This window comes from Gossypium hirsutum, chromosome A01, assembly GCF_007990345.1.
Source record: "Gossypium hirsutum isolate 1008001.06 chromosome A01, Gossypium_hirsutum_v2.1, whole genome shotgun sequence".
NCBI classification, from domain to species: domain Eukaryota; kingdom Viridiplantae; phylum Streptophyta; class Magnoliopsida; order Malvales; family Malvaceae; genus Gossypium; species Gossypium hirsutum.
Genome location: NC_053424.1, coordinates 104,757,861 through 104,766,006, shown reverse-complemented (window position 1 = coordinate 104,766,006; position 8,146 = coordinate 104,757,861). Strand labels below are relative to the sequence as shown.

General features: G+C 40.2%; 1 protein-coding gene across 1 annotated transcript; it reads right to left on the bottom strand.

The window, feature by feature from the left end:
- Positions 1-6,858: 6,858 nt before the first annotated feature.
- Positions 6,859-7,620, bottom strand: LOC107917439 (uncharacterized). Its single transcript, XM_016846792.1, has one exon. The coding sequence runs from the start codon at positions 7,618-7,620 to the stop codon at positions 6,859-6,861; it is 762 nt and encodes a 253-aa protein (XP_016702281.1).
- Positions 7,621-8,146: the final 526 nt, after the last annotated feature.

The following is an 8,146-nucleotide window of genomic DNA, read 5'->3' as shown; positions in this document are numbered from 1 at the left end:
CTTCCTCCAATGCTATGATCCACTGAGGATGTCTGTAAAACAATATTTCCTTAAAACTGAATCGTTGGTTTTGTTCATTTTCCTTTTAGACTGGAAGAAAGAAATTCCTCAAGTTTCTTCATCCTTTACTTACGTGAATTTCTCGACCAATTGTCCTGTTTTAGTTTCTTGTATTATCTAGAAATTTCCAAAGTAATGCGCAAAACTTCGTTTGTGAACATATTTTAGTTCATCTATCATTATTTCAATGCAACATACTTAAATAATAATAGAAAATGAATAAGTCTTTAAGAATAATTGGATTTGAATGAATTGTCAAAAAAAAAACCAAAGGAAATAAATCTGATAGCATATCTTTGAGAAGAAATAGAATCTAAAGATAACAAACAGGATAAAAGTTAGATGCTCTAAATATCGCCGCTTGAGCGTCTATACACTAGCTCCATGAAATCCTTCTCGAGTTCAACATGTGTTTTAAAAGATCCAAAGTACTTTGACGATGCCTCAGTTTGCAGCATTCTTCGCTCTTTGTTGTATTTGATATAGCAAGATCACCTTATGCCCTTCAATATTTGAGCTGCCCTTTCGGGTTTTCAACTCAAAACCCTTTGGTCACAAGGTGCCCTTTTCGGGTTTTCATCTTGGCCTCTCCATCATTAATTTTTTTTAAAATCTCAAGGCGCCCTTTGTGGGTTTTCACCTTGGATTCTCTTCTCCTTTAGACAAAGTATTTTGTCACTGAGTCTGAGTTCACTGGGTTGCGTAAAATTTTCCCATCCATTTCCGTTAAAATCAATGCACCGCTAGAGAAAGCTTTCTTCACAACATACAGCCCCTCCCAATTCGGCATCCATTTCCCCCTAAAGTCCTTTTAAATGGGAAGAATCTTTTTTAGTACAAGGTCTCCCTCGTGGAACTCTCTGGGTCGAACTTTCTTGTTGTAAGCTCACATCATTTGCTTTTTATACATCTGACCATGTCGAATGGCTCTTAGCCTGTTTTCCTCAATCAAGTTCAACTGGTCATATCGGGACTGAACCCATTCAGCTTCATCTAACCTTATCTCTGTCAAAACTCGAAGAGAAGGTATTTCTACTTCAATAGGTAACACTGCTTCCATCCCATAAACTAACGAGAATGGGGTTGCCCCAGTAGAGGTTTTAACAGATGTTCGATAGGCCAGGAGTGCAAACAGTAACTTCTCATGCCAATCTCTATAGGTCTCAGTCATCTTCCCCACTATTTTCTTAATGTTCTTGTTGGCAGCCTCTACTGCCCCATTCATTTTTGGACGATAAGGGGAAGAATTATGATGCTTGATTTTGAACTGGTCGCTAACCTCCGCTATCATTTTGTTGTTCAGGTTTAATGTATTGTCGGATATGATCTTCTCAGGCATTCCATACCGACAAATGATCTCTTTCTTCAAGAATCGACTCACTGCTGACTTAGTAACATTAGCATAAGAGGCGGCCTCTACCCATTTTGTAAAGTAGTCAATTACCACGAAGATAAACCGATGTCCATTCGAAGCTTTAGGTGATATTGGTCCAATAACATCCATGCCCCACATGGAGAAAGGCCATGGAGAAGTCATAACATGTAAAGGTGAAGGTGGTACATGAATTTTGTCTCCATAAATCTGACACTTATGGCATTTCTTGGTATAGTTGATACAGTCCCCTTCCATGGTGGCCCAATAATAGCCAAACCTTATGAATTGCCTTGCCATTGTAAACCCATTTGCATGCGTCCCACATACACCTTCATGAACTTCTTCTAAAATTAGCTTAGCTTCTACAGCATCGACACATCTCAAAAGTACTTGGTCTTTCCTTCTTTTGTACAGGATATCCCCGTCCAAAACATAGTCGCAAGCTAACCCTCTCAAAGTTCATTTGTCATTTTCATTGGCCTGTTCAGGATATTTACGATCCCTCACATATCGTAATATATCCTGGTACCAAGGGTTATCATCATTTTCTTCCTTTTCAATGTTGCAACAATGAGCGGGAGCCTCGTAGACACTTATTTGAATTGGTCTTATCTCTTCTTCTTTATTTGCCTTAATCATTGAGGCCAAGGTTGCTAAAGCATCTGCCATTTGATTTTCATCTCGTGGGAGATAATTGAAGGTGATGTCATCAAACTCCACAAGTAACCCCAAAACAACCTTTCGATTATTAATCAATTTAGGGTCCCTTGTCTCCCATTCACCTCTAAGCTGATAAATTACCAACGCAGAATCTCCATATACTTTTAAGGTTTTTATACCTCACTCTATAGCTGCTTGAAGTCCCATAATGCATGCTTCATACTCAGCCATATTGTTTGTGCAATCAAAGTCCAACTTGCACGTGAAAGGGTAATAATCGCCATTTGGGGATACCAAAACTGCCCCAATTCCATTTCCGACTGCATTAGAAGCCCCAACAAAATTGAGCTTCCAAGAAGAGTCTTCAGTCGTTGCTATACACATCAACTCCTCATTTGGAAAATCAAAGTTCAATGGCTCATAATCCTCTAAAGCCCTACTGGCCAAGAAATCTTCTACCGCACTTCCTTTTATAGCCTTCTGACTTATGTAGACTATATCAAACTCTGAAAGAAAAATTTTCCATCTCGCCATCCTTCCATTCAGAGCCGTTGACTCCATCATGTATTTAAATGGATCAAGCTTTGAGATGAGCCAAGTGGTATGGTATAGCATGTACTATCTTAATCTCCGAGTTGTCCAAATCAGTGCACAACACAACTTTTCAATCGGTGAATATCTCATCTCATTGTCAGTGAACTTCTTACTGAAATAATAAATTGCCTTTTCCTTTTTCCCTGACTCGTCATGTTGGCCAAGCACACATCCCATAGAATTACTGAACACTGACAAGTACAGTATTAATGGTTTATCTGGGCTAGGTGGAGACAATACCGGAGCATTCAACAAATACTGCTTGACCTTTTCGAAAGCATTCTGGTATTCCTCATCCCAAGTACCTTGATGGTGCTCTCTGAAGAGGCGAAAGATAGGATCACATTTCTCAGTTAGTTGTGAAATAAACCGAGCGATGTAATTCAACCTTCCTAGGAATCCTCAAACTTCTTTCTGAGTACGTGGTGGAGGTAACTCTCGTATGGCTCTGACCTTGTCTGAGTCGACTTTAATTCCCTTTTCACTGACTACGAGGCCTAATAACTTTCCTGATCTGGCTCCAAAGGTACACTTTGCTAGATTGAGCTTCAACTGAAATTTCCTCAACCTCAAGAACAATCTTCTCAAGACCTCAATGTGTTCTTTTTCTGTATGCGACATATATTTCAATATCCTTATGCATCATGTCATGGAATAAGTTTACCATGGCCCGTTGGTATGCCGCCCCTGCGTTTTTTAGTCCAAACGACATTACTTTGTAGCAAAAGGTACCCCATAAGGTTATGAAGGTGGTTTTATCCATATCCTCTAGATGCATCTTTATCTGATTGTATCCTGAGAAACCATCCATGAAGGAAAACAACGAATATCCTGCTGTGTTGTCCACCAAAGTGTCTATGTGTGGCAGAGGGAAATTGTCTTTAGATCTAGCTTTATTTAAATCTCTATAATCAACACACATTCGTACCTTCCCGTCTTTCTTAGGAACTGGTACAATATTAGCTACCCATTCGGAGTATTTCACTTCTTGCAAGAATCCTGCATCGAACTGCTTCTTGACTTCATCCTTTATTTTCAGAACAATATCTGGCCTCATTCTACACAACTTCTGTTGGACTGGCTTACAATCCTGTGTTATCGGAAGACGATGTACTACAATGTGAGTACTCAATCCGGGCATATCCTGATATGACCAGGCGAAGATATCCTTGAATTCTCGAAGCAACTCAACTAGACCATGCCTTGTATACTCAGTAATCAGTGTTCCAATTTTCAACTCCTTCCCTTCCTCTAGCGTTATATTTTCCATTGCCTCTTTCTCATGAGGCATGATTTGTTTCTCCTCCTGCTTTACCATTCTTAACAAATCAAGAGATACGTCATAATCTTGAACATCTTCAAAATCCTGAGGTTCCTCTAAACACTTGTCTTGCTCGCAAGAGAAATCAGGAGTTGAAGTATCAATACTCATATCATTGGTATTTAGGGATCTGAGAAAGAATGAATGAATTTAAGAATAATTATTTATGTACTATGAATGAAAGAATAAGAATTGTCAAAATTTGATGGAATATTGGTTGATAAAAAATGAAGCAATATTCGTTTGAATAAATAAAAAGTTATGTCTTATTAAAAAGATGATAAATGATCATAAGCCTATTTCACAAATGTAATCTTATTACTCCTAGGCTTTAGAATAACTAGAATGTTTGAGAATTACTCTGAAAAATTCCTAAAAACTACAGGAAGTTCTTCTGCAGTCCAATTGTTCAGAGAGCTTCCCGATTCGTAAAGGCGAATACCCTCAAGGTTTCTTTGCTCTGGTCCTTCGTCATGCACAGCATTAATTTGATGACTCTCCTCTTCAAGCAATCCTCTTGATATGAAGGTTTTAGATATAGGATGGAATGTCATCGATTCCCATCCCACTTCTCTTCCATCTAAGCGAGCTCTTCTCCTTTCTTGGCGCTTCTCAATGTCCTTCCTCCTTTGCTTATAGTTTGGTTTGAAACCCAAACCAAAGTGGTCCTTTTTCTCAATCATCTTTGGGATCTGAATCCCTCATTGCAGATACCTTCCTAATCCTCTTCCTGGTAAGGCTCCCCTTCATGTCATCATTTTTAGAGCCATCCTTGTAGCTTTTGACATCCTTGGCACCGGTAACTCACTTCCTTCTAAAATGAAGGTGGCATTTACAAACTCTAAAGAGCGAAAGGAACACTCAATAGATTCTTCATTTGCCTCGACATAGGGGGCCTTGCTAGTGACTACTGCTATAATATCCTCCTCCGCATTGATGGTTATTAACCGTCCATCTGTCACTAACTTCAATTTTTGGTGCAATGAGGAAGGCACCGCTCCTGCCGAGTGTATCCATGGCCTCCCCAATAAACAATTATAGGAGGGCTTGATATCCATTACCAAGAAATCAACTTCATATGTATTTGGCCCAATTTCCAAAGGGATGTCTATTCGTCCCATTACTTTTCTCTCAGTTCCATCGAAGGCCCTTACCACATTGCAACATGTTTTCATATGCGAACTATCAATAGGTAATCTATTCAATGTAGATAATGGAAGGACGTTCAAAGCCGACTCGTTATCAATGAGTACACTTGGAAGCGTGTATCCCTTGCACCGAGTAGTGATGTGCAAGGCCTTGGTTGATCCTATGCCCCCAGGTGGGATTTCATCATCATTGAAGTAGATGAAATTGTTCGTGCTAATATTATTCACCAATTGGTCCAGCTTGTTAACAGATATGTCATGGGTGACATATGTCTCGTTAAGCACCTTCATCAATGCTTCCCTATGCACCTCAGAACTCAGAAGTAGAGCCAATACTGATATACGAACCAGTTGCTTGCGCAACTGCTCGACCACACTATACTCACTATGCTTGAGGAACTTCAGAAATTCCTTAGCCTCCTCCTCTTTTACCGACTCTTTGACGGGTATTTCAACCTCTTTTCCGTTCTCCACACTAGCATTCCTTGTTTTTATGGACTCATCTCTAACACCTATCGTATCATACCGCTTCCCACTCCATGTATGGGAACCCTCAGTTTGTACATCATTGGACGTACTGGCTAATCTCCTTTCTCCGGTAACGACACATGGCAGTCATAACTCCATGGTACCCTTTTGTTATCCTTATAAGGAAAAGATACAGGTTTATGGATTACGACCTTGGGCCTAGTTTGCGCCACCACTTCATTATTTCCCGACAAGGAAATAATAATTCTTGGCCGGCTGATTTCTTGTTGTTTATCTTCTAACGTATTTATTTCTCTTTTATAAGAGCTACCTTCAAAAACTTGCAGCTCTTTATTATCAATGAAGCCTTGCACCAAGGCTTTGAATTCTTTACAATTTTGGGTCCCATGACCCTCTTTTCCATGGAACTCACAGTAGTTATTCATTTCTTCTTTTTCTTTCTCAGAGGTTTTCATCCCTCTCTTCACCATCTCTTTCCAAATTACCCTCAAAGGCATTCTCACCTCAGCAACATTTTCCATGATTATTCCTTCCCTAGTTTCATCAATGGCATTCACTCCTTGATTGCCATGATCTGGTAATGGATTTTCAACGTTAGGGGCACTGTCGAATCTCACAACCCCCATCTTGATAAACCTCACCACGGCCTTCTTGAATCTAGTGCAATTTTCAATTGAATGCCCAGGTATTCCCGCATGATATTCACATTTAGCATTTGCATCATACCACTTGGGGTATGGTGGCTGTAGTGGTTTCAAGTGAAATGGAGCAATGGCGTGTGCATCGTATAAGCTTTGATAAAGCTCATGATACGCCACAGGAATAGGCGTGAATTGTATCCTCTTTGAATTCTGCCTTGATCCTGATTCCTGTCTTTGAGTACTTTGCTGCCCACCCGTAGCTGCTTTGGGCTGACTAACTATGACTGCCTTCGAATTGAAGCTACTTGTGTTGTTTACCTCATTGTCTTTTCTTCTTGGGGCCGATCTTTTGGCTACTTCCCCTTCAATTTTGCCACCCCTTATGGCATTCTCAATCATTTCTCCTGCCATGACTATGTCTGCAAAACTTTTGGTAGTGCTTCTAATCATGTGAGTAATTAATAGAGCCTTCAAAGTGTTGATAAACAACATAGTGGTTTCTTTTTCCAACAGTGGTGGTTGAACCTGCATAGCCACCTCTCTCCATCTCTGTTCGTATTACCTGAAATTTTAATTAGGCTTCTTTTCCATGTTCTGCAAGGTGATCCTATCAGGGGTCATATCAGTCACATGATTGTACTGCTGCATGAAGGCTTGTGTAAGATCCTTCCATGAACTTATTCTAGCCCGGCTCAACTGATTGTACCACATGGCTGCTGCTCCTACTAAATTGTCTTGGGAACAATGGATCAACAGCTGATCATTGTTTACGTACTCGGTCATTCTTCTACAGAACATCGTAACGTGAGCCACTGGGCAAGTAGTCCCATTGTATTTTTCAAACTCTGGCATCTTGAATTTGTGAGGAAGAACCAAATCTGGGACTAAGCTTAGATCTTTGGCATCAACTCCCTGATGCCCTTCAGCACTTTCTAAGGCCTTAAATTTCTCCTCCAGCCATCGGCAACGTTCTTCCAACTGTTTTGCAGCCTCGACTCTCAAATCTTCCTTTTCAGCTATATTCAAATCAGGAATGAGAGGATTGGTAGGGTTATCGCCTAAATTGAATCCCGAGCCAATTGGGAAATTTATAAGGATCCCAGTATCAACTTGACCCTGTTGAGGCCTTACTGTGACAGACGGCCCACGAGGATATGCCTCAAGTTGAGTTCGTATGTGAGGTGGAGTGAAACCAGAAGGAGGACCTTCATTCACTTCTCCAGCAATTGCCATGGGAGCCTTTCCCTTATCAGTGGCCCTTAGTAGTTGAGCCATCTCAGCCATCATGTTCTTCTGAGCTTCCAGTATATGCTCCCTCATATCATTTTGCATTTTTGCCAATTACTTTTGCAATTGGTCTTGCATGTCCTTCTGCAGCTGCTCAAATCTTTGATCCATATTCTTCGACTTAGCGCGTGTTCCGTAAGGATGTGTTGCTTCCAGGTTTCCTTTTTCTTACTCTCTTTCTACCTAATAATTTTAACTAATTAGGGTCTTTCTATAAACTTGAATGCATATGATGTAATGAAATGCAAATGCATGAATGTAAAAAGATGTCGATTCTGACTCAGTTTCATTTTAGAAAACATTATTTAAGGAACAAAAATCTTTACATAAAACGGATTACAAATACACTTTTTCCCGTAGGCCTAGAGTCTTAACCCTATCTAATAACAATGCTAACTCTCGTCCTTTGTCTGACGATGACTCATACATCATACCCAGTGTTCTAGCTTGTGTTGCCAACTCCTACAAATGTTCAGCGATCTCTCGAATCTGAATTAAGGCCTCTCCCATGACATGATCTCTATCTCCCACTTAACTCTAAAGATGATGAAGTTCTCCCTTCCACTGTTCT

What these genes read in the sequence shown, in the direction of transcription:
- LOC107917439 (XM_016846792.1), bottom strand. Translation starts at nt 7,620, where the DNA reads ATGCAAAATGATATGAGGGAGCATATACTGGAAGCTCAGAAGAACATG.